The following is a 26,535-nucleotide window of genomic DNA, read 5'->3' on the forward strand; positions in this document are numbered from 1 at the left end:
TTAAGCTTTTGTAATAGTTTTGAAAACAATAAAATAATAGATAAGTATTTACATAGATATAAAAAAAAGAACTTGCCTAATTTTATAAGCTGAGCATGACATTTTGTTTTTTATCTTTTATGTGAATATCTTCATTCAGATAGCATATATCCCCATTATGCTATTATTCCTCTGGCCTGCTTTTTGTCATTGCACTTATTGCCTTATAACTGTACAATGTATTTTACTAATTCATATTGTTGCTTTTTGTCTGTCATGTCCCTCATTTGAGTGTAAGATTCTAAATGCATCTTATAGAGGATTGCAGCTAGGGTATCTGCTCTATTATATATTCTATTTTCACCTAATAATCTACCAAATATTTCTAAATAGTTTTCATAAATATATTCTTTCATGGCTACATAAGAGTGTATAGAGTTAATGTACAGTAATGGATTAACTCATTCCCCTAATGACATTTTGCTTTTATTTGTTTCTGTTGAATAGTTACTTAGGATGTATTCCCAGGAATAGGATTACACCTTTAAAAGATGTGAGGATTTTTGTGGTACTTGTTCATCATAGGTATGTGACCAGAGAAGTAGTTCTTCCTCCGTGTCTGTCTCTCTCTCTCTTTCTCCCATGGTGGTGGTGTTGCTGTTGTTTCTTTTCAGGACTTTTGAACCCATATGTGTCAAATGCATTGTCTTATGTCTTATAAGATAAATATTTTAGGCTCCATTCTTGAAGAAGTGTAACCAGGGACATTTATATATTGCAATAAAAGACAGAGTGAGTGCATGCTTGACAGAGGTGACAGGTCAGACAGGTAGGGAGAATCAGAGAAAGCTCTGTGGTGATCCTAGCATTTCAACAGAGCTTTGAAGGATGAGTAGGATTTGATAGGCAGGGATGAGAAAACAGTGTGTTAGGGTACAGAGATAAGGCATTCCTAGACATGTTGTCGAGGCAGTAGCAAGTGGGCCTGAAGTGTAGGGGGAGATGAAGCTGGAGGGGGAGCATGGACCACTCTGCACAGGGCCTTAAGTGCCTTGCTAACATGTTTTCATTTTAATCTGCATAGAGTACAGTAAGGTGTTGTTAAAGTCTATGCTTCACCCGTTTTTTGCTGAGTAGCCTCAGATAAGTTACTGAAACACTCTGACCCCGAGTGTTCTTATCTGTAAATTGGAACAGCAAAGCTGCTTTGCTAGATTATTACAAAGAATAAAAAGATCATGGATATGAAGTGATCAGCAAGGTGATTGACACCAAGAGAGAAGCTATTGAAGATATTTTCAGAGTATACATTGTGTGAGTTATTAGAACACCAAAACCATGGGGCGGGCATATACATTTTCCAGCCTGTGAAGGAACAGACGTATATTTTATCCCTGAGGAGGGTAGATCCTGTGTGTGGATCTCGTTTATCCAACTTGCTTATCTGTTCATCTGTTGGTGGACATTTTGGTTCTTCCCAGTTTGGAGCTATGACAAAGCTATGAGTATTCAGGTACAAGTCTTTGGACTTGGACTTCGTTTTTCCGAGGTGAATGTCTGTGAGTGGAATGGCTTGGTCATACGGTAGTTGCATTCTTGATTTCTTAAGAAGCTATCCAGACTTTTCCAGAATGATTGTACCATTTTATCCCTGTGGGCAATGAATGAGAGTAGCTGTACATCGTCACCAACACTTGGTATGGTCAGTGCTTGTAGTTCTAGACATTCTAATAGGTGTGTTATGTTATCTCATTGTGCTTTTATTTTGCATTCCCTAGTGACTAACGACACTGAACATCTTTCCATGCATTTATTTACCAATTGTGTATCTTTTTTTGGTATAGCATCTGTTCAAATCTTTCACTTTTTTTTTTTTAAAAAAATGAGGTTGTTTGATTTTTCTTTTACTGAGTTCTGAGAGCTTTTTTAAAAAATATAGTATGCATATAGGTCTTTACCAGATATGTGATTTGTAAATATTTTCTTCTAGTTGTGGCTTGGTTTTAGTTTCATCACAGTGTCTCTCAAAGAGAAGGTCTTAGTCTTCATGAAGTCCAGTTTATCTGGTTTTTTCTTTCATGAACCTTTCAGCTTAACTCCACTGGCACAAGTGGTCTATGTGCAGTACATTGAAACACATATTGGCTGCTAACAAAGTTTCATTTTAGTCTAGGAAAGGAAGTTTGGGGGTGTCAATGAACAGTGTGTGAAGATATGGATGGTATGAATGTGAGAGGCCATCTCTGGGCAAGCCTCCACATAGTTACTTTATCGGACATGTCAAGAAGAAATGGTAATGTTAGAATATCACCATTATTCGGTAACTGCTGAAATAATGGCTCTGGGCAATGATCAGCAGTAAGCTAACATTGCAAACAAAAGGGACGATTAGAAATTACGTGTTCTTCAGGGGAGCACACAACATAACTTAGGAATTAGCTTCAAATGTGAATCTATCTGATTAAGGGTGTGGAACTGTCAACTTCACAGGAAATATGGGGGACAAAAGAACATACTAAGTGACATGTGGGTACCTTTGCAGGACAAACCACTCAGTGTCATCAACAGAGAAAAAAAGAGAGGGAAAGAGAGATGAATGGATAGCGGGAGGGAGGGGAAACCTATAGATCAAGAGTTATGAAAGACATAGCAACTAGTTACAACATATAAACTTTATTTCAATCACGATTTTTAAAAATTATGAGACAATTGAGGAGATTTTTATCCTATGTTTTGTGATCTACAATTTTTTACCTGGGATGGTGGTATTATGGTAAGGTCTATTAAAAGCAATCCTCTTATTAGGAATCAAACTATAGAATGTGAGATTTCCTTCAAGATAATGAGGGGAGAGGGGCGCCTGGGTGGCTCAGTGGGTTGGGCCACGGCTTTCAGCTCAGGTCATGATCTCGGGGTCCTGGGATCAAGTCCCGCATCGGGCTCTCTGCTCAGCAGGGAGCCTGCTTCCTCCTCTGTCTCTCTCTGCCTGCCTCTCTGCCTACTTGTGATCTCTCTCTGTCAAATAAATAAATAAAATCTTTAAAAAAGAAAAAAAAGATGATGAGGGGAGGGGATGACGAGGAAAGAACTGACTAGAGGTTTGGAAGCTATAGGATTGTCCATAAGATGATAATGCTTGAAGCTGGGCAGTGGGCTCTGGAGGTTCCTTATGCCATTCTCTGTATCATTGTGTCTGTGCAAAGTTGTTCATAATTCATATCTAAAAAGAAGTATTGGAACAAAACCAGAAGATACAAATATAAATAACCAAGTTCTTTTTGGAGCTGGTTGTCTCCAAGAAACCTCAGGGGGAAAAGAAGCCCCCGAAACAGCCAGAGGAAAGAACTCCTCCTTCCATAAGATTTTTCAGGGTCATCGTGGCATAATGCCATGGCAAGCAGACCCTGTGTTTAGTGAGTTACGGCTCATACCTCCAGGTACAGCACTGCTTTGTTTTCTCTACTTACTAATTTAATAGTTCCTTGAGACAAGAACTAGGACTTATTTATTTCTAATTTCCCAACACTCCCTGGCTTAGCCATAAATGTTGAACATGGAGATGAATGAATAAAGAAATGAATTAAGCTAACAAGCAAGCAATCTTTGACATATAAAACACATGTTTATATATTTTCCAAAGAGAGTACTTTCTCAAGGACTGAGCATATCTCTCTGGGTTCATATTTGGGTAATCAGTTGCTCTGGCCTATTTTTTAAAAACAGTTGCAGAACCTCTACTTGCTTTTGCATTTTTAGAAAAAGGATAATTACTAAAACAATGTAGAAAGTGCAAAGTTAGTTAAATGTAGGGCCCCTGTGGAAAGACTTTGTCATCCCGTTGCGATGGTGGACTTAGTGAACACTCATTAGTCCAGATTAGCTCCTGGCCACAGTGACTGAAAAACAGATGAGAAGTTAGGATAGATCGCTCTGCGGTCCTTTCTAAAACTACCGGAGTGTTAATTTCTTTTATTTTCGAACTAGTTAATAATTTCACTATACTAGGTGGTACAACACTGCCACCTATGGGACAACAGTAAAATTTGGATTTTTATATCTTGCTATTTAAAAATATAGAAAAGTTGCCATCTAAATGAATCCTTTGATGAATTCTTTGGTAGCTCTCAAAGTGATCTTTTTAAAAAATCTGGTTTGGATTTTTCTTTAAAAAGACAAATGTATGCAAATGTTGATTTAACTATTTTAATATGCTTTTTTTTAATCGTTAGTATGGGGACTTAAAATTGAAGACGGTAAAATCGTAACATTTTAAGGAAGATATCTAAAATGTCACCCAGATTAGCCCAGTATAGAATTCGGTGTTGTCCCGTATATGGGATGAAGCCATGGTTTGGCCCACATATGGGACGAAGCTGTCAGTTGAATCCAGTAAAGCCAGGGTACTGTGGAGCGAGAATAGCATGGGCAGTTGGGAGATGTCACAGGGTTTATTTCTACCTGGACTGTTGACTTTAAGACTTAGGATAAATCTTGATGTCTCTGCACGGTGACTGACTCATCTACAACAATGGTCCTCAGAACTTTTTGATAGCACACTACTATTGGTTAAAATATTTGAGCATAATTCTCTTGATAACTTTGAAGATTTACTTGTAATTCAAATATAGCGAATTGTGTGATTAACTAAATATCCCAAGGCACACGTACATGCCTAGAGCCAAACCAGTACAGCATCCTGGTTCAAGAACATAGACTCTGAGCTCCTTGGTGGGTTTACATCTCTGCTGTCTGGCTCTGTGACCTCTTCTGCCTGTTTCCTCAGCAGTGAAATAGGATAATAGCCATCCCTACCTCACAGGGAATTTGTGAGCATGAAATATTAATATGCTAAATGTGCATTTGGAACCTTGAAAGCGTTCTGAAAGTACACGCGTCATTATCGCTGTTGTTGGTATCATTAACATTTCCATCTTTGGAAGGTCTCGCTCACAATTTCAGATTTTACCTGACTTCTCACCACCCCCATAGGAATGTCCTTGCTTTCCCCCTCAGTGTGTGCTGAGGAGGAGTGAAAGTGCCCAGAAGAGAAGCTCTAGCCTCCGTCTTCTCTTGACCTTGTTGACCATGTTCATCTTATTTCATCCGTAGTTTGTTTGTGGGAAAACTCTGAGCTGTCCATCTTATGAGGGTTCTTTAATTAAGAAGTTAAAACTGTGTAATAGTGTTATCATTCATAAATCCATGTAACTAGACGTTTTGAAGCCCACTGAATTAAAGATGCCTAGAGTAGCTACTCATTTCCATGGGTGTGTTACTAAGGATTTTAAGAAGTTACAGACGGTGTAACTTTTTGAAACTTGAAAAGTGCTCCTGTAATTGTGAAGGAAACTAGAAAAAAAATGAACTCTCATTAGTGTCCCTGGCAGATTGAGTGTAGGGTGAGAAAGCCGGTCTCCACAGACGTAGCTTGTGTGTGTAGTGCTGGTCTTCATAGCACAGAACCTCTCTGTTGTGTAGAAGTAGAAGTTGAAAAGGAAAGGCATATGCATTTTGTCCTTTTTGTAAAGCAAACTCTTTGAAAGCAGGCCCGTATCTGACCCTCTATAAGTATGCCCTTCTCTGGCACAATGGTTGTTATTGTTTAGTGCAAATACTAAAGAAAAGAATTATAATGAAATATTTTTACTTATACTTACATGTAAATATATACCATATATTTGTATAAGTACATACTTAAACACTCACAGCTTTTTACCTTAAGAAATATTTATATAATTATGAAATACTTTCTAATAACCTCATTTGGGGTACATCATTTCTTTAGTCAGTCTGCTGAAACCAAACATGGAACGGACATCGTTTGACATTTGAACCTAGTTGATCTCCAGTATGTTCTCTTCATCCCCTTGAAGAGTCAGTATAAAAACAATGCCATTTCTTCCTTTGGATTTTGTTAAATGAGCTGCGAACATCATAAAACAACATAAGATTATATAAATTATGCCATTTCTTTTCAGGAAGATCATTGGTATTCATTTTGATAGAACTTTATAAAATACCTTTCTTTCTTTTAGGTGGTTGGTTTTAGCTATTACCATGGTACGTTTCTATATGGAAAAAGGAACACACAAAGGTTTATATAAAAGTATTCAGAAGACACTTAAATTTTTCCAGACATTTGCCTTGCTCGAGGTAAGTTTTCAATGATGCTGTTTTCCTACTGTTGTAATATTTATTTGGAAAAATTATTTGCTGAACAAAATCAGTCTTATTTTGCCAATGATATCCATCCATGGATTTGTAGAAAACCAGTGTTCACAGGAGTTTATTTTATGTTGCATGCTATTGACTTGTGATTTTTTTCTTTATTTGCTTACAGATAGTCCACTGTTTAATTGGTAAGTTTCTGATTTAATTTTTATTGTTGGTATAAGTTGCCTTTAGGGCAATGGTTGACTTATTTTTCTCTTTAAGGAATTGTACCTACTTCTGTGATTGTGACTGGGGTCCAAGTGAGTTCAAGAATCTTCATGGTATGGCTCGTTACTCACAGTATAAAACCAGTAAGTGACACTAACATGTTCTCTTCATGAGCCTGCAGGAAAGCTTTTATATTAATAGGAATCTAAGATACTAACATTGCTATATTGCAGGAAGCAGAACCACTAGACACAAAAATGGCTGGGTTTGGATCTAAGTGTGATTGTACATTGACTTAGTGCATTAGTAGAATGACCATGAAACACAAGCAAATTAAATATTTATATCCATAATCTGTTCTCCTCTGGTGTTTCCCAGTTTTTAAAGTGAATACTCATATTCTGTCAAATAGTTAACTGAAAATTTTCTATTGATGTGTATTCTCTTTGATTATGTATTGATGTTGCCACAGTAAACAGTGTATTTTTCCTCATTTACCATGTTGTAGCTACAGGCATAAAAAGCAAATACAGTTCTGTAAGATCTGAGCAAATGGAAGGACTAAATGAAAAGTTGGAAGGGCTGGGGAACTTAGGGAAATTAGCATATTATTTATTGAGGCATGACAGGAGACAGACCTGAATCTAATTAATGGCTTAAACCCTTCTAGACAAACAAACACCGTGCTCACTATGTCAAGACACTGGGCCTTTTAAACCCGTGACAGAAACATTTCCCAGATGGGCCCTTCTGACCTTCTGACAGCCTCCGGCATCTCCTGTCTACTTGAGGACAGATCTCTGGCCTCCTTTCCATTCCTGAGATGCCTTTCTTGTCCCTCATCTGCTTGAAATGATACCTTAACTCCCTTCCCTTGTCTGTGAGACATACTGGCCCCTGTCCGCGCTCTGGGGACAGATCACTGCTCTTCCGCTGCCCCACCACTCCACACGGTAGCCTCTCTGGACCTCTGTCTCTCACTCAACTCTCTCAGTGCACGGCTGACCGCCATGCCCTGAGCTGTGAGTGCGTGCCACGCGGAGAGCCGGACTTTGTGTTCAGATTGCCACGTAGTTTAAAAGCAGGAGGTCCCCATAAACAGAATAAAAGAAAGTGTATTCCAGACAGCGAGCAAATATAATCGTTGGGCCGGGACTGCAAAATGTCTGAAGACTGAAGAAGAAGAAAGACAAGACAGAGTGGCTGGCATCCACTGTGGAAAGAAGTGAGAGAGGATCTAATGGGTTGCTAGTGCCCAGGAGAAAAAAGTCCCCTTTGCTCTTTTTTTTATCCTTGAAAGGATCTCTGTATTAGTAGCACTATTTAGTTTTTTCCAACAATAGTTTCCCACTAGTACCTTTCTACCCCTCTTTAACTCAGCCAACATTTATTGAGTATCTTCTGTACACTTGACACTGTGCTTGTGTCTGGCTTTACAAGAGTGGATAGGGCCATATCAGCTCTTTGCATACTGGTTGTTGGGAAGTGGGTGCTGGTCATACAGACCTTGACTCCTTCAGCAAATACTGATCGCACAACTGTTCTAGCCTGAGGCTGTGCCTAGGGATCTGGCTGTTAATGATACGAATATGGTCTCTTCCTTGTGGATCCTGTAAGTGGGAGCAGTGGTAAACAAGTAGTTACGTAAGTACAGTTGACCTTGAACAACCTGCGTTTGAACTGCACGTGTCCATTCAGACCCAGAATTTTTTCTTTTTATAATTTTTTTCTGATAATTAGAATACCATAAATGTATTTTCTCTTACGATTTTCTTTTCTCTAGCTTGCTTTATTGTAAGAATGCCATATATAATACATAGAACACACAAGATATGTGTTATTCAGCTGTTCATAGGTAATCGATAAGGCTTCTGGTCAACAGTAGGCTATTAGTTGTTAAGTTTGGGGGAGTCAAAACTTAAATGCAGGCGTTTTGGCTACGCAGCAGGGATTGGTGCCCCAACCCCCACATTGTTCACGGTCTACTGTTAATTGTTTCATTATGTTAGCGTTAGTGCTTTGAAATAAGAGATGAATACGTATTACAGTGTACCTGGGGACTTAGCCTGACTGAGGGAGGGAAGGCAGGCTTCCCTGAGGAAGGAGTGTATAAGGAGAGCACTGACTCTGATCCTCTTGTCCTGTTAAGGAATGGGGAGCCAAAGAAGCTTTTAAATCTCAGGATCACTGCTTCCAAATGTGTTTTGGCTTTGCATTGAAGAGAAGACTTCAATCCATGAGGAGAGTAGGAGTGGAGAGGCTATTTAGGAAGCTGTTAGAGTAGTCTGGATGGAGAAGATGGTGAGGCTCCGAATGCAAATGGTGGTCATAGGACAAAAGAGGGGTGGACAAATGCAGTAGCTAGTACTGCAGTAGGCTGGGTACCGTCAGATGACCGTAGAAAGTCGGACTGTCTAATGGTTCCCATGCTGGTTTTGAGGGGGTGATGTTGTCACAGGATGGTTGAGTTAGCAGCCGGAGCGAAGGCTAAGAAAGAGAAAGCACTATAAATTTGACCATTCCTGTGCCTAGGACATATTTGTGTGTTTTCATGAATTATGTAGTGGTGACTCTGTTTTTCTGTCTTGCCTCTGCTACCCCTGACATTCAAAGACACACAGTAAAAAATGAGTATATCTTCATGGAGAAAAATGTTCAAGGTTAAACCACACTGTGGATTTCTCTGTGATTCTGCAGATCCAGAATGAGGAGAGCGTGGTGCTTTTTCTGGTGGCGTGGACTGTGACAGAGATCACTCGCTATTCCTTCTATACCTTCAGTCTTCTCGACCACTTGCCATACTTCATTAAATGGGCCAGGTGGCGTTGTCTTGCAGTTTAGTTTCTCACTAGTGCATGTGTGTTTGTGTGCTGAGCTAACACTCGGGAAGGAAAATTTGTGTCTTAGCCCATGATGCCAGGATGCTGTTTTCTTGGCTACTAGCAGTGTTGTAACTTCAATTCTAAAGGCTTAATTTAATGATCAGAGAAAAATCATATTAATATATAATTTGAGTAGAATTAGTGCCAGACGAGTTGTGTCAATATCCTCACATAACCTGAATTGGTCCCTCATTTTTCTTTGAAAGCAAATGTACATTAAAAAAAAATTATATTAGTTAAACTTAAACTCTGTGCCAAAAATATGGTATTTTTTGCATGGTTTAAATTATTTTGATAATTAATAATTATAATTATTGATAAAAATATTATTAATGATAAAAATTATTTTGATAATTAGTATCTACAATCCTTTTTCATACCTCATATATTATACTTGTTGAAATGGACTATAGAATATATTAAAAAATCCAAAATGAAGGGGAAAAAGACCTTTTGAACTGCTTATAATCCTGTTAATTATATTTATACTCAGACTTTTTTTTATATGCTTTTGCTCCTTTTTAGACATTTATGGTTTATCATTTTGTTTATTGAAATGCTTCAGAATTATAATTTGAGCTAAACCTATTGTCTTTCATAAGGAGGCTGCGCTCCCATTTCTATGTTGGGTTGGTTTTATTCTTATCATAACTGAGCATTTTTTCACTTTGAGCGATTGGGCCTTTCACGCAGTTGGCAGTTTGTTGTGTTGCTGGACTAATCCTAGAATGAATCTCAATGCACCTTGAATCTTGCATGATGACCTCAGTCTTCTGGACCTCCAGCACCTTTGAAAATACTAACTCCTACAATAGTCTCTTCACTTGCTGTATTTGTAGAACTTATTTGAGAAAGATAATAGTCTTTAATGTTTCGTCTGTCTGCCTTTCGGAATGCACCATGCATGTATTGACTTTCTGGAGAAGTTCAAAACATGCTTAAATTTGCTGTTTAGAAATCCTTTGTCAATTGAACTAATGTTAAACCAAGTACTCGAAGACCTTTCAACTTTGAAATGTACCTCTTAGCATAATACATGTCAGTTAATCATAATCACGAGTAATATTTCATGTTAAAAATCTTAAAAGACTCCAACCATCAATATATATTTACCAGCCTCATTAAAAAACTTCAAATAACATCTGTATTTATGTTCAAATGTTGAAGTTGTCATTCTCAAATAAAACTTCACAGTAAGAATGGGTTCTTATTTATACAGAGCTAGCCTACTGTGACGGTTTGAATATACTTCCGTTCTACTTATGTGTAAGAAGTGTTCCTAGAAAAGCCCACTGAATAGGCACTTGTACGTTGTTATGTTTGAGTTAATTTCCATTTTAATTTCAAAAATGCATCCCCTTCAAAAAAATTTTAGGTAACAATTAGGAACCTTTAACGAGGAATTCTTTTTCTGAATAGGTAGTTAAATTTCTCATGCTGCCATCAAAGCTTACAGAGTTGGTGACATGCAATCTTTCTAAAGTACAAAGCCAGTAAATTATATCTTTTGCTATCATTGCATTAAAAATAATCAGTGGCTGAAGGTTTCAAACTAGTTTAGTCTAGGAGTGATATGCTTTTTTCTGTTTAAGAACAGTGCTTCCAGAAAAATCACTGGAGAGTCATATAAAGTTTAAAAACTCCGTAAAAAAGTTTGAATGTCTTACTTGAAAAGGGATATAAAATGTTCAGTTATATTTTTTTTAATTGATTTAGGAAATTAAGATTGGAAAAGAGTGATTTAAATAATATACGAATAACTATATTCCTAGTAGTAAGAAAACAGATGATCTACCCACGGCAAGGAGGAGATAAACAGGTACAATAAAAGGATCATTGGTCTTTCCATTCGCCACTGAATCTATTTTGGCAAATGTTTCTGTTCCCACACCATGTCTTACCCGTGTATATCCTTGACATACAGGAATAAGGTGATTTTTGAGTTGTCTCCAAGTTTCTGCCGTACTGATAAATTTAACATTTCTTTACAAATATCTTTTTTTTTTTTTAATATTTTATTTATTTATTTGACAGAGAGAGATCACAAGTAGGCAGAGAGGCAGGCAGAGAGAGAGAGAGGGGAGGAAGCAGGCTCCCTGCTGAGCAGAGAGCCCGATGCGGGACTCGATCCCAGGACCCTGAGATCATGACCTGAGCCGAAGGCAGCGGCTTAACCCACTGAGCCACCCAGGCGCCCTCTTTACAAATATCTTAATGCCAACAAAATGATGAAATAAAATACAGATTAATTGATTTCTGTCTTTTTCCTCCAACAATTTAACCTTTATTTTGGTAACTGCCTTTGAGAGAAATTATTTTCTTCAGCGGAGAAATGTTATTGCTTTGGATCCTTGAAGTTGCTCTTGCTGGAGGCCCACAGAGACTCATAGAGCCTTGCCCTCACATAGGCATGAGTAATGACTGGCCTACTGTGCGTTAGAGACCTTGCCACAACCCAAATGAACAAACTGTGATTTTGGATTTTGAATAGAACTTTCTTAGCTATCTTAAGCAAACTGTTCCTTTAATGTGGGAATTTTGGAAACAGTTTCTCTTACCTGTTCTGTTAAGAGAACGGTTTTAGATAATATATTCATTAGTAGTTCCTGATACTTTAGTATTATTTATATATTAGATATACCAAATATATGCATATGTATAAATATATATTTAGTAGTATGTCAGTTTTCTGAAATAGTAATTAACTGTCTTTTAATTAGTAGCCACAAAGGGGTTTCCAAAGGCTTCCAAGAACCACTTTGGTAATTTCGAGATTTAGATACAAAATTAGGATCATAACTGGTCTTTTTTTTTTTTTTAAGACTTTATTTATTTATTTGACAGAGACAGTGAGAGAGCACAAGCAGGCAGAGCAGCAGAGGGAGAGGGAGAAACAGGCTTCCTGCTGAGCAAGGAGCCTGATGCGCGGCTGGATCCCAGGAGCCTGGGATCATGATCTGAGCCAAAGGCAACTGAGCCACCCAGACATAACTGGTCTTTTAAAGCACAGCACTTGATCAATAAATGACTAGCTGAAGGGGGAAAAAAAAACAAAAAACAACATTCAGTTTTGATTCCAGATGTCAAAGAAGTTACCCTTACAATGCCTTATAATACTTATAGGTGCTTTATAATGTATTATATACAAGACTTACGTCCTTTACAATAAAACTACATACATATACATTGTTAACACATATACCATTATTTCAGTACTGTAAAGTAAGTTGATTTCTTATCTTATTAAGATTTTGCCATCTAAAATGGAAACTGCTATGAGAAGAAAGGAGGATAATTAAAATGATTAACAAATGATTAAGGTGCCTAGGTGGTTCAGTTCATTAAGCAGCTGCCTTCGGCTCAGGTCATGATCCCAGGGTTCTGGGATCAAGGCCTGCATTGGGCTCCCTGCTCAGCAGAGAGCCTGCTTCTCCCTCTCCCTCCTGCTCTGCCTGCTTATACTCTCCGTCTTTGTGTCAAATAAATAAAGCCTTTAAAAACAAAAACAAATGATTAAAATAGAAAAAATTAACCTGTGAGGGGCACTGTAAATATGTGTATTTTTAAGTTTAAAGACCGTAGTAGCAAATCCAGTCATTATTTTAGAAAAATAATTCTCTGGGGTCTTTCTCCAGATATAATTTTTTTATCATCTTATATCCCGTCGGAGTTGTTGGTGAACTTCTTACAATATATGCTGCCTTACCATACGTGAAGAAGACAGGAATGTTTTCAATAAGACTTCCGAATAAATACAATGTTTCTTTCGACTACTACTATTTCCTCCTTATAACCATGGCCTCATATATACCATGTAAGTATATGATCATTAGTACTTTGATTTAGTGAGTATTTTTGTAAAGTATGATGGCTAGTTTAATAAGACCTGATGGCTTTCAAATACATTAAAACCTCTGTTCAACCCCAAGTTTATTCATAATTTTAAGTAATGGAAGAGTTGAGCAAGTCAAAAAGGACTCCTAAAGTTATAAGGAAAAAGGTAAGTAAATCAATACACAGATGATTGCTTTCTCAGAATCATTTAAAGAGAAGCTGAACTACTTTTTTTTTTTTTTTTTAGAGAAAAGATAGAGCACACATCAGTGAATTATTTTATTTGCCAGCATTTAGAATTATTTGTCTGAAGATAAACATGTAGTCCCAGAAAATGTCAGGTCATTTCTGTCTAATCATTGAACATACACTTGGAAAAGTTATTTAGGAGTACTTAGACCTGTGTATGTTGCTCTGTATACTAGAACATAAGGAAGCTGCTTTTCTTAAAATATTTTGAATAACTCAGCCTCTTCACTAATTTCTCATCTTCTTTCAATAGTTGCCATGAGTTGGTGAAGCTCTACTCACTTCACTTAAATGCCTTTAGTGGTTGGTTTTTAGGTCAAATTTTTGATAGTCACTAGCAGGGAACAGGAGCGTTTGTGAGGGATAGAGATGAAGCTGGGTTGTGTGGGCTTACATACCCACATATGTCCATGAGATGCCCTCATGGTACAGGACAGCAGATGGACCCGAGAGAAGGGGGCTAGGCAGTTTTCCTTAGGCCAGAACATTCTGGCACAGTGTCCCAGGTCATTATGAAGATATCTTTATCAAGATACTTAACTTCGGACTTTGCTAAAGAATCCCCAGCATTTCAGGCATACCCCAGAGATACTGCAGGTTCAGTTCCGACCACTAAAGCGAACATTGCAATAAAGTGAGTCCAACGATGGTTTTTGTTGTTGTTGTTGTTTTCCAGCGCATGTAAAAGTTATGTTTACATTATACTGTAGTCTCTTAAGTTTGTAATAGCATCACTGTGCACACCTTAATTAAAAAATACTTTATTGCTAATAAATGCTCGCCATCATCAGAGCTTTCAGCGAGTCAGTATCACTCATTATGACGAGTACAATAATAATAATGAAAAAGGTTGCAATATCCTGAGAATGCAACCCAAAATGTAACACAGATACATGAAGTGAGCACCTGCTGTTGGAAAAACGGGGGCAGGAAACTTGTTCTAGACAGGGTGACCACAAACCTTAAATTTGTAAAGATCGCCATCAAAAAAGGCAAGCCTGGAACCCCCGGAGGCCTGTGGGAGGCCTGCAGAGTGCGGGTTACGGGGTGCTGGGTGTGACCTACTGTGTGTGGCCTCTGCGCATGCGCGCTCAGCCTGAGCTCTGGCAGCGTGGGGGGCGGGCGGCTGCGGGGACAGATGCTGTTCTTACCCTCAGACTGCCTACGTGGGGGAGGCTTCTAGTATAAATAATTGTCAACAGCACCCTCCTTTGTTTTTGTTTTTTCTATCAGTGTTTCCACAACTCTATTTTCATATGCTACGCCAAAGAAGAAAGGTGCTTCACGGAGAGGTGATTGTAGAAAAGGATGACTAAACCATGCCCCCGAACAAGGTGCTTTTTCCAGAATAACCAGGATTACTTGAGTCCAAGTTTTAATAACAAGAATAAACAACTTTATGAAATACTACAGATTGTATGATTTCTTAGACTATAACGTGAGATGCGGTATTTGCCAATATTTGTCTTCACATTTTCTGTAAGAACTATGCAATATTTATTACCAACTCCTGGGTAGGGGATGATCATTAGGAAAATAATTGGGTGTATTACCTGGGGGAGGGGGAAACCTTTTTAAAAAAAATTTCACTAATTTTTTGTTTTTGCAGCATATGCTCCAAGGTTTTTAAATCAATATTTGCAAATTAGTTTAATGATTTAACATTATGATACTTGCTGGTGGTATTTATGTGATATTTATAAATGAAAGTAAATGCGGAATTATAATAACATGTTAATAATGTATTGGTATTTCCTGAACCCAGGATCTGTTTCTTACAAGTTATAAGGCAGTTGATTAATAGTTATTTTGGGAAGCATGGACATCATTTGTTTTGATAGGACTTTTGATAGAGATAAAGCAGATGTATAACAAGAATATTCAAGTAGATATCACAATTGGAAAATCTTTGGATAAATGTTTAGACTGTTAAAATTACATGTACTGCTAAGCAAAGTTATTTTTTATTTGCATTAACCTTCAAGGGCAACCTTTTCAACTATAAGGATTTTAAGGGATTAGAAAGAATAAGTGTATACTTTGTTTTGCTTGTGAAAAAAGAATAACATTGGGTCTGATTATAATGTTATAGTCAGAACTCTGGCTGAGAAAGACTTCTCTATACCTGGAATCATCTAGTAAAAATCGTATTTTGATAATCTCTTGTGGGACTTAGGTAATGAAAGTTTGGCATATGACATAACAGACTTATTTTATTCTGAATTCCATTGAATTTCAAGCAAGAAGTCTTATAATAAACCTTTTGTCCATGTGTTTAACAGACAGTAGATAGACCATGTATTTATTTAGTAGATAGTAGATGGATAGACTGATACTTTAATACTGCTTTTAATTCCTAAGGAAGCCCTTTAAATTTTTCCCCTTACATTAAGGTATGCTGTTTTACTGACCCAGTTTAGAGAGAATTTTAGATGTATAACGTAAAAGAAAAGGGGTTTTTGTGTTTGTTTGTTTGTTTATGGTTTTGTTTTGTTTTGTTTTGCCTATTGCAGATATGGAGGTGGAATTTTGGCTTTCAATGTTCTGTACTGTTTGTGCTTGCAATCATCATGTAACATTGCACTTTTTCAAACTGTTTGTTTTGTGGTCCCACCTTCTCAATTCTCTTCATATGAAGATTTGCAGTTCAGAATCATTTTTGCAAACTTTCATTTTAGGTAACATGATTTTTAAAAGGTGCTATTTCCTTTATTACATTTTAACATATCTCTGCAGCTGAATGTTTTAACGAGCACTGTGTGTTCTATGTATGAGGTTACTAATTCTCCAAATGCAAAAGTTCATTCTGCCTTTACTCTGCTTGATCTGTTTTTATCTTGAATTTTTATATGGAAGAAATTTCTGGGGAGTTTTCCCCTTTGGTGCCATCGCCTAAGAAGTTCCCATACATCTTCATGCTGTCAGATGCCTGTCTTATGAAAAGTATTTTAAATGCTGTTCCTAAAACCTGTGTTAATTCAACCTGTACTCCCTTCAAGCAGCTTAATAACTCTTTTTTTTTTCGTTTAGTTCTGGCATATCCCGAAGTAGGAATTGTGATTAACTTTAATAAAAATGAAAATGTGTCAAACTGTTATTTAGTGACCTCTGTTAGCATGGTATCCTTAAACTTTAGAGTTAGTCTGTCTTCAGTATCTTCGATATTCAACTAATTCTAAACTATCCCTTGGGTAGAAAGTAAAGTGTTTAAATCAGAGTTCGATTTGAAAGAGAAAGTATTCGAAATTCCTTTGCATGTGTTTCCTGTGCCTGCAGGAATTCCCTTTTGGAATTCTCCTGAAGTCTTCCCAACTTTCCTTTTCTGTTAGACAAACCAGGACATGAATCAAACAGAACTTCCATTCAGCCCTGTAGACCTCAGCATTTGAAAAACATATACCAAGAAATTATGATACTGGCAACTTTCAATTATATTTAATAACATTACACAAAATTCTGATTGTTTTTTATTTTCCATTGCTTTAAAGATTGATATAAAATATGTTCAGCATGTGCAAGTCCTTTTTTCTTTTATTTTTTCTTAGCCTTAATCTGATATTAATACAACAATGTCCCTGTTATAACTTAATTTTTAGAAGTATGCCAAAATAAACATAAAGTCATTTTCACCAAAAACTTTTATTGTTTCACCTCTTTAGATTCTCAGGTGTATTATTGTCTCATCTTTGGATTTGTAAGCGTCTGTTTGGTCTGCCACTATCTTGTGGTTTCTGATGAGACATGGCAAGTGAAATGGAATCACACAGTAACCTGTGTGCCAACTGTGTGCCAAGGACTGTTGAGGGGAATTGGCATGTTTTTCTTATCATGCCTCTCTCCACCCTACACGGGAAGACCTCTGACATGATTGTTAGGTTAGATTGGCTAGGAAATCACATTGCAAAAGAATTACAAAATGTCAAGCATTGGTAATCTGATGTGGTAAGATTTTTTTGTTACTTATGTGTATACAAGTATATCGTGGCCACTAAATAACATTCTGGTTTAAAACTTTTCAAATAGACTCAAAATCAATGATAGATATGAAACTTAAAATAAATCATTAAGGCACAAGAGAAGGAGGGAAATAACTATAAGAAAAAAAAACTATAAAAACCAGCATTTGAATTATTTTTCAAATGAATGTGTAAAATGTAGAAATATTTTCCATTAACCTATATAGTGATCTCGAATATAAATATAGCTGATAGAAGGAAAAGTAACTGTTTTGTAATTTCTAGTATAAAGGCATTGAATGGAATTGAAAATTCAGTTTGTTCGTATTTTTAGTCTAGATTTCAAAACAACTGAAATAGACATAAGTCGTTCCTCCAGATCTGAAGCTTAAAAATATGTTCTAAAGTTTTTAGATTTTTTTAGCATTCCTATTAGCAGCTTTAAAAAATATTTTTAGCATTCTTTTTTTCTTGAAATAACTTAAAACCTAATAGGAAAGTTGCAAGAATGCTAGATAGCCTTCCCTTGAATTCCTGAGCCCTAACACTTTGCCCCTTTTGATGTAGTATTTCCTCTCTCTCCCTTCTTCCCTCACTCCTCCTCTCTCCTTAATGTTTTGTGAACCATTTGAGAGTAAGTTGAAAACATTCACTTATGATGACTTCACGGTATGTTCCCTAAGAACAAGGACATCCTCATACACAGCCACAGTACAATGACCCAAATCAGGAAATTCACATTGATAGAGTATCTTTTTCTCAGCTAGGACCTCACACAAGCTTCCTCAGCAGGGTGTTGGGAACAAACCACAAACATGTTTTGGGCAAGATGCAGTCCTGGTTCAGGCGTCACAGTTCCTTGTCACCTCTTCCTGTCTAGAGTGGCTCCCTGACTTTTCTTCATGCTTCATGACTTCGACATTTCCAACAGTACAGAGGAGCTCCTTTGTAGAAAGTCTCTCAATTTGGATTTGAGGTTTCCTTGTGATTAGATTTAGTTTATGCACATTTCAGCAGGAATATTGATTTATTTCATTTATTGGGGATATTAACTTCAGTGTGTTAGGGTTTCAGTTTTTTTAGTGTTTTGGTAGTGGGGTAACACACAGGTATTTTAGTAATAGAAGGCCTATTGGTCTGGTTCTGTGGAGTTGGTCTTTGAAATCAGGCACTGGGATTTTTTTTTTTTTTTTTTTTACCTGATTATGCTTGTCCTCTGATATATGAAGATTGATATCTTTTTAAGTCCTTAAAAAGTACTATATTCTTTTTACACATGCAATTTCCAGGCATATTATTAACTCACCTTTATATTGACTTTAATGGCCCTAGACTATAAATCTCTGTGAGTAATTAATGTACTTTGATTTTGCTTAAGATTTCTTAACCATAGCATTCTATCTATGCTGTTATATCCTCTTACTGTGTTATCTTGCTATACTAAAATGCTAACTAACACAAGATTGAGATTGCTGTAAAAATTAATTTTATTTCTTGATTTATGGTAACACCTTATCCCTATATTTTAAAATTCAATTTGTATAGTTGAGAATTAAAAATTATTCTTCAATCCACTTAACGCTTTGTGACTTTACTTTGAGGATAGAACCCGCAGAAAAATGGTTTTCAGAGCACAGTTTTATGAGGGTCAGCTAAGATTCCTGACTCCCCACCCCTCTACTGCCCCCCCGCCAGTAAAGAGTGTATATCAGCAGCCTTGAGGCTGAAAAGTCTGCATTTTTAGCAACAGGGGAGATTACCCTGGTACAGGCAACTTAGTTACTGCATCACCTTGGAGGAAAGCTATGGAAGGAAAGCATCAGCAGGTGGAGGGAGAGGTCTTCTTAGAAGTACCCTCTCCCTGTACTTCATATCACTGAAAACAACATTCCTGCGTCATTCTGTATTGTCTCCAATCAATGACCACCACAGCCGGAGGTTTATACAAATGAAAAACTTGAAAACTGAAAATGAAAAACTTGAAAAATGAAAAACTTAGGTAATATGAAGAATTAAGACATTCTGTGTTTTTTTAAGCATCTATTATTTTATTCCCATACAATTGCCCTGTCTATGCACTGATGTAGTACGTATAGAACGTAAGACAGGTCATGGTGGTAACATCCAGGGTAGCAGGTGTTTTTGCTGTGCTGAATTTAATAATAGGAGATAAATGGACATCATTACAGTTAGAAACTATGTTACAAGATTTTAGTATAGTCGTATTGTTAATTGAAATCAAACACACACATACACACAAAGGAATATATTCAAGATTATGGAAAATGTATATGTTCCTATTTTTAAGAAATATGCATGATAGAAAATAATTATCATTTGCCTGAATGATTTATAATTCAATCATCAGTTGACTAAAATAGGTTTGTGCCTAAATGAAAATGTTCAGAACCTGGTTTTTATTGAGTTAAACTTTAACTGAACTTCATTGGAACCTTTACAACACAGAAATTAATCTTAAGAACTGAGGAAGTGGAAAGACTAATTTACAGTAAGTGTACTCAAAAAGAAAAAATGACTTTTGAATGATTTTCAGTTGGGAGAATGTAGATTTTTGAGCTTCAAATATTCTTTTTCTTTTTTTTAAAATTATTTTTATTTTATTTTACATAGAGAAAGAGATCACAAGTAGGCAGAGAGAAGGGGGGAAGCAGGCTCCGCACTGAGCAGAGAGCACGATGCGGGGCTCAATCCCAGGACCCTGAAATCATGACCTGAGCTGAAGGCAGAGGCTTAACCCAGTGAGCCACCCAGGCGTCCCAAATATTCTTTTTCAAAGACACAACTTTATTTGTAACTTGAGTGCATAAGCATTTTCACCAGAGTCTGGTGTTACTTTTTTCTTTCAATTCCAAAATTAACATGATTTATATAGAAACCGATTTTATAGCATTAAAAATGTATTACATCTTTTAATGAAAATTAAAATTTCAGAAAGCTCAGAATTTCTTCTTTTTTTGGTAGAAGAGTTGCAACTCTCTGTAGTCAGTAGTGTGAACTACCAGTTGATAGGTATCAAGAGTTAGGTATGATCATAGATCGAAAAAGGCTTTAAAATTATTTTGTGAGAATGTTGGTTATTTTTATGTTTTTTAAGATTTTATTTATTTATTTGACAGAGAGAGAGAGAGATCACAAGTAGGCAGAGAAGCAGGTCGAGAGGGGAAGCAGGCTCCCCGCTGAGCAGAGAGCCCGATGCGGGGCTCAATCCCAGGACTCTGAGATCAGGACCTGAGCTGAAAGCAGAGGCTTAACCCACTGAGCCACCCAGGTGCCCCGAATGTTGCTTATTTTTACAGGTTGTCCATGTTCATAGTCACGAAGCAGTTTTGGTTCTGGAAAATTCCTAATTTGTTATGCTACAGTTATCTGTTTTATGTAAATTATTCACATAGTTTTTGGGAAAGTATGTTAAAAATGTTTTCTGTGAATTAATCTTAGAGGTATATATGTACTGTAAACACTCACTGAATTTCCTTCCTTTGAAATAGATTTTTTTGTTGAGTTAATGCCAAAAGAAGGAAAGAAATCATTACCACATTTATTTTTAAGTTCTATGGAATGAAGTCTGAATTGTTTTAGAAGCAATTTCACTCTGGTAGTGAACAAAGTAGATATGTCTGCAGGGGTAAAAAAAAAAAAAAATGGTACATGGATTTATTTCTTGACACAAAATAAAAAATTATGACAATACCTTAGGATATTGTTATTAGGGTCTGATGATCGACATTTTAAAGTTCTATCTCATCAGAGCGCCTGGGTGGCTCAGTGGGTTAAGCCGCTGCCTTCGGCTCAGGTCATGATCTCAGGGTCCTGGGATCGAGGCCCGCATCGGGCTCTCTGCTCAGCAGGGAGCCTGCTTCCCACTCTCTCTCTCTGCCTGCCTCTCCATCTAAAGTTCTATCTCATCAGCTCCAGTCAGTGGTTTTGCTAAGCTTCAGAGTCCTCTGTAAAGAGGGTAGGAATAGTCTGAGTTGCAAATGAGAGAGCATCTGTAACTGTAGCAGCGTCTGGCAAATATAAATGATAAGGGTTGGTGCAAATGACAGTTCGTTTTTAATGGTTTTGTAACAACAGTATTGTGCCAGGTGAAATTTCTGCAGTTGTACCAAACCCTCTTGTTTCTTGAGTAGAGTTTAATATCACTGACAGAATTGTTTTGGTTAAATTTTCTTTTCCTGAGGCACCTGGGTGGCTCAATCAGGTAAGCATCTGCCTTCAGCTCAGGTCATCATCTCAAGGTCCTGGGATGGAGCCCCATGTTGATGTTGGGCTCCCTGCTCAGCAGGGAGCCTGCTTCTCCCTCTGTCTGTGCTCCCCCTGCTTGTACTCTCTCTCTCTCTTTCTCAAATAAATAAACAAAATCTTAAAAATTTTTCTTTCCCATATATTTTTCTTTTTTTACCGATTTGAAATATGACTTATACTTAATGAATTTTCTTATCTGAGTTGGAAACAGAAGAGCATTGTTTCATTTAATAGAAAGGTGGAAAGGAGCTACCTATAAATTGATCTTTGTTGGGATATATATGGTATCCTGATGGGCATGTCTTATGATCATGAGTATTTAAAATAAGGTAGAAGCTGTGGTGAGATTTGTTCAGCCAGCCTTGCCCCCCAGGGAAGGAGAAGGGAGACTCTGATCCACCAACAGGAGACCCAGGGCTGAGGGCATGGGGCCACTATCTTTACAATAGGAGAGTCTTTTAAAGAATTCCATTATGTCAGCATTTATTAACAATTTGTATGTATGGTATTGCCTTAAGAATATAAAAGTTTTATAGGTTTCTCAAATGAAGAATTCCTTAATCAGAATATAATGAAATAATTTTATTCTGAAATGCCTCATTAATCTGCCATTGTTAGCAATAAGATGATTTTCCAAAAAACTTAAGCTCATCTTCAGAACCCATTTAAAGAAATTAGATGTAAATCTTTGCCATCCTAAATGGTGTGCAAAATCTAGATTATAAATTAACTTCTGTCATTTCAAATCTGAAAAACTAGATCAAATTTGTTATAAATGAAGTCATATGGTCCAGTTGTTATGGTTTTAGATGAGTCAAGTTCACTGGTCTTGGAGAGACCATGCCAGCTTACATTGGCTGCTCAGAAATGTCAAATTCAATCACTACAGAATGATGCATGGTAAAATATAAATTTATCTTCACTTTTCCCCTTGTTCCAATACTTTGGGCATTAATAACAGCTGGGTACCTTTTTAGACCTTTATAAAACAGACTCACTCTTCCCCATTACACCCTTCCCCCACATGCACATGTGTGTGCACACAGATTGTTAAATAAATGCAAATAATCTGTATATTTTGTATAATTTTGTTTGCACATTTTAGAGAGTTGTATGTACATATATATGCATGCTTTTCATCCTATGTATTTCTCCATTGATGTACATTTTGTTTATAATTTATAAGTACACAAACATAACTATCATAATTAAATGGTAATGATGGTAATAGTAATATCTGTATATAACAGTCATTGAAATTTATTTTGTACCAGACCATGGGCTAATTTACCTCACTTAAAAATCACAACTGATCGGGAGGGAGACAAACCATAAGAGACTCTTAATCTCACAAAACAAACTGAGGTTGCTGAGGGGCAGCGGGTAGGGAGAGGGTGGTTGGGTTATGGACATTGGGGAGGGTATGTGCTATGGTGAGTGCTGTGAAAAGTACGTAAGCCTGACGATTCACAGACCTCTATCCCTGGGGAAAATAATATTATATGTTAATTAAAAAAATATGTAATGCAAAAATATTGCAGATCAATCTTCCTTGTGAACATAGACAAAAAAATTAGAATATTAGCAAACACAATCCAGAAGTATGAGTGTGTATTTGTGTGTGTGTGTATTTTACAATAAGACATCATTTGGATGATCCTAGGAGTACAAGTTTGATATAAATATATATCAAATATATATTAAATAAAAACAAGCAAATGGGGTACACACTATTTTAATAAACATTTTACCAATAAAGGATTAGTCTCAGAGAGGTTAAGCAACAGGCCCAAGAACATTGCAACTTTGTGTGCATATGTACACATAAGAGTCTCCCAGGTGTAAAATTGTTAGGTTAGGGGGAACACCCACTTTAAATTCTGGTACATGCTGCTAAATTGTGTTCCCTAAAAGCTGTTATCAATTCGGGCGCCTGGGTGGCTCAGTGGGTTAAGCCGCTGCCTTCAGCTCAGGTCATGATCCCAGGGACCTGGGATCGAGTCCCGCATCGGGCTCTCTGCTCAGCGGGGAGCCTGCTTCCCTCTCTCTCTCTGCCTGCCTCTCTGCCTACTTGTGATCTCTGTCAAATAAATAAATAAAATCTTTAAAAAAAAAAAAAAAAAAAAAAAAAGCTGTTATCAATTCAATCCCAACTGCAAGGTAGGAGAGCCCCTGTAACCTCACATTCTTTCATGCTCTAATGCGAATCTTCATTTTTTGCCAATTCATGTGCACCTGCATATTAAAATTGCACATATTTTCATATGTTTAACAGTTGTTTGTGTTTTTTTCCCTGCGAATTGCATTTCTGTGTTGTTTTTCCCCATCCCGTGGAATTGTTAGTCATTTTCCCTGATGTGTCGGTGTATACATGAGTCATCAGTGTTCTTCCTTTAGCATACACGCTGCTTTCCTTTGAGTGTTTCTGGTTAGCATTGTTTATGATGGCTTTTGCTTTGCGGGAGATTTAAATTTTTATGCAAAAAACCTGCTAGCCTTTTCCTCCGATTTTACGTTTTGATTAAAAAGACCTAGACAACTCAAAATCTTAAGTACATTTTCCTTTCTTATTCTTTCCTGGCTTGTGTTAACTTTGTTTTCATTGGAAATGTTGAGTGTTGTGGTGTAGGGTAGGAATCTAATGTTATTCTTACCTGCCTGAATTTCACATTATTCTAACAGCATTCACCGAGCAAGACCTGTCTTCCTCTCACCAGAGTAGAATGCTGCCTGTGGCATATGTCAGGGGACTTTTCATTTCAAGGTTACTTGAATATACAATACTATTAGGGGACAAGGGAAGTGTCTTGCACTTGTCACACACCCAGGGGATTTGCACATTTAAGTTCCTGTTCTTGACTCTCCTTTTGTCTCCATGTCTCTTCAAATAGAAGCATGAATCTATTTTCATTCTAAAACTGAAATATTTAGTGGGGGTGTGTTTTGTGTCTCAGCCTATTGGTTGTGATGCCTTTGGCTGGAGACCCTGGGACACTCACCAGGACCCTGGCTGCTCATGGCGCGTGCCCCTCCCTCCCAACCTGCCCCACATGCATGTTCCCCCACCAGGGCCCATGTTGTGGCTGACCCCGGCCTTGCTGTTCTTGTCATGGTTGCAGGATGCCCCCAGCAACAACCATCAAGGACTTTTGAAAAAACAAGTTTCGCTAGTTACAGGTTCTGGAGGGTATATGGCAGGTCCAACGGCCACACAGTGAGGTCACAGAGAGAGAGAGAAAGAGACCATGGGGTTCTGTCTTCATGGGGTCCCAGGCTGGAGGGCCTAGGGCTTTGAGGACTCGCTCTTTATCAGTAAGTTGAAGTGTAGGATTTAAAGGGCAGGAAGGGAGAAGCAGGGTCACTCAAGTAGTCAGTTATCTAGACCACCCAGGGCTTGCTTGCTTGCTTTTTTTTTTTTTTTAAAGATTATTTATTTATATATTTGACAGAGACCGATCACAAGCAGGCAGAGAGGCAGGCATAGAGAGAGGAGGAAGCAGGCCCACCGCTGAGCAGAGAGCCCGAATCGGGGCTCGATCCCAGGACCCCAGGATCATGACCCGAGCCGAAGGCAGAGGCCCCAACCCACTGAGCCACCCAGGCGCCCCACCCAGGGCTTTCTAAAAGGGGAATTCCCTGGCTGGGGCAGCCCAGTCCCTTGGCCAGGGCTGCAGCTGGCCATCTGTTTATTCGAGATGGATCTCTGAAATGGAGTCCATCACCTTCAAAATCCTAACATCAGCACTTCTATTACAATCAGAAATAATTCCCAGGAACTTACACTACAAGAGAAGATAGGAAAAATCCATTTACGACCTACTTGTTGATTACTTTTTTTTCCTTCCGGTAGGGCCAGGCCTCAATTAGAAATGGCATGTTTGGCCATTTATGAATCTAGAGGGAAGGAGAACCATTCATGTAGAATTTCTTACCTTTCTGTGGGCTGTGTAGAAATCCCTTAGTCGAACAAACAGCATTTTTTATCCAGAGTCAACAATATGGTAGGTTTTTGTTTTTAAGGAATAGGATTTTAAAATTGAATTCTCTACATAGAAAAACCTCCAAGATAAATTGTTCATGGGGAAAAAAAGCAAGGAGTGGAATAGTGTGTATAAGAGGCATGTTTAAAAAGTGGATTTTGGGGGGCGCCTGGGTGGCTCGGTGGGTTAAAGCCTCTGCTTTCGGCTCGGGTCATGGTCTCAGGGTCCTGGGATCGAGTCCCACATCGGGCTCTCTGCTCAGCAGGGATCCTGCTTCCCCCCTCTCTCTGCCTACTTGTGATCTCTGTCTGTCAAATAAATAAATAAAATCTTAAAAAAAAAAAAAAGTGGATTTTGGTGCATCAAGGAGGGCACGTGACGCGATGAGCCCTGGGTTTCCACACAAGTGATGAATCACTGAACTCTACCTCTAAGACTAAGAATACACGAGATGTCAACTGACTGAATTTAAATTTTTTTAAAAAGTTCAAAAAACAAAAAAAGGTAGGAAGAGGTGTGGTGCCCGGGTGGCTCAGTGGGTTGAACGTGTGACTCTTGGTCATGGCTCAGGTTTTGATCTCAGGGTCCTGGGCACAAGACCCGTGGTGGGCTCCACACTAGTGTGTGCCTACTTAAAAATAAATTAAAAGTGGGAAGGGGGGGGACCATATATTTGTGTGTATATACAGAAATATCCAGAAAATAAGGATAGTTTTTACCCATTGGGGACTGAGGTGGCCGCAGAAGTGGCCAGGTGTGGGAAAAAATAGAAGACAATAGAATTGTCACCCACTGGTGACCATTTTAGACTTCCTCATCTTTGAAGCATGTGCAAGTATTATCCGGCGGCTCTTTCAAGGAAACCTCTTGACTCCAGGGCAGCAGGAACTTCAGAAAGGTGAGCATGGGAAGTTGCCTGTTCCTATTCCCAGTGCTTTGTTAAATGAGGAACTTTACCAGAACAGATTCTTTGGAGCAGCCTTGGCAGACACGGGGCTGTGTGCCGCG

The 26,535-nt window shown here is 37.8% G+C and overlaps 1 protein-coding gene across 3 annotated transcripts in view; it reads left to right on the forward strand.

Annotated features, from left to right (window-relative positions):
• Positions 1-26,535, forward strand: part of HACD1 (3-hydroxyacyl-CoA dehydratase 1) — an 86,227-nt gene that overhangs the window by 2,962 nt on the left and 56,730 nt on the right. For 2 of the 3 annotated variants that reach the window (XR_009356521.1, XM_059184030.1), the window contains exons 2-7: positions 6,015-6,132; positions 6,320-6,338; positions 6,415-6,503; positions 9,058-9,179; positions 12,878-13,056; positions 14,559-14,659. Coding sequence is in view for 2 of the 3 variants with exons in the window: in XM_059184030.1 (XP_059040013.1) it covers positions 6,015-6,132; positions 6,320-6,338; positions 6,415-6,503; positions 9,058-9,179; positions 12,878-13,056; positions 14,559-14,641 (610 nt within the window). In the remaining variant the exon portion in view is untranslated. Of the gene's footprint in view, positions 1-6,014; positions 6,133-6,319; positions 6,339-6,414; positions 6,504-9,057; positions 9,180-12,877; positions 13,057-14,558; positions 14,736-26,535 lie in introns of those variants that run through there. The other variant, XM_059184029.1, reaches the window with a different exon arrangement.

Source organism: Mustela lutreola, chromosome 8, assembly GCF_030435805.1.
Source record: "Mustela lutreola isolate mMusLut2 chromosome 8, mMusLut2.pri, whole genome shotgun sequence".
NCBI lineage: Eukaryota > Metazoa > Chordata > Mammalia > Carnivora > Mustelidae > Mustela > Mustela lutreola.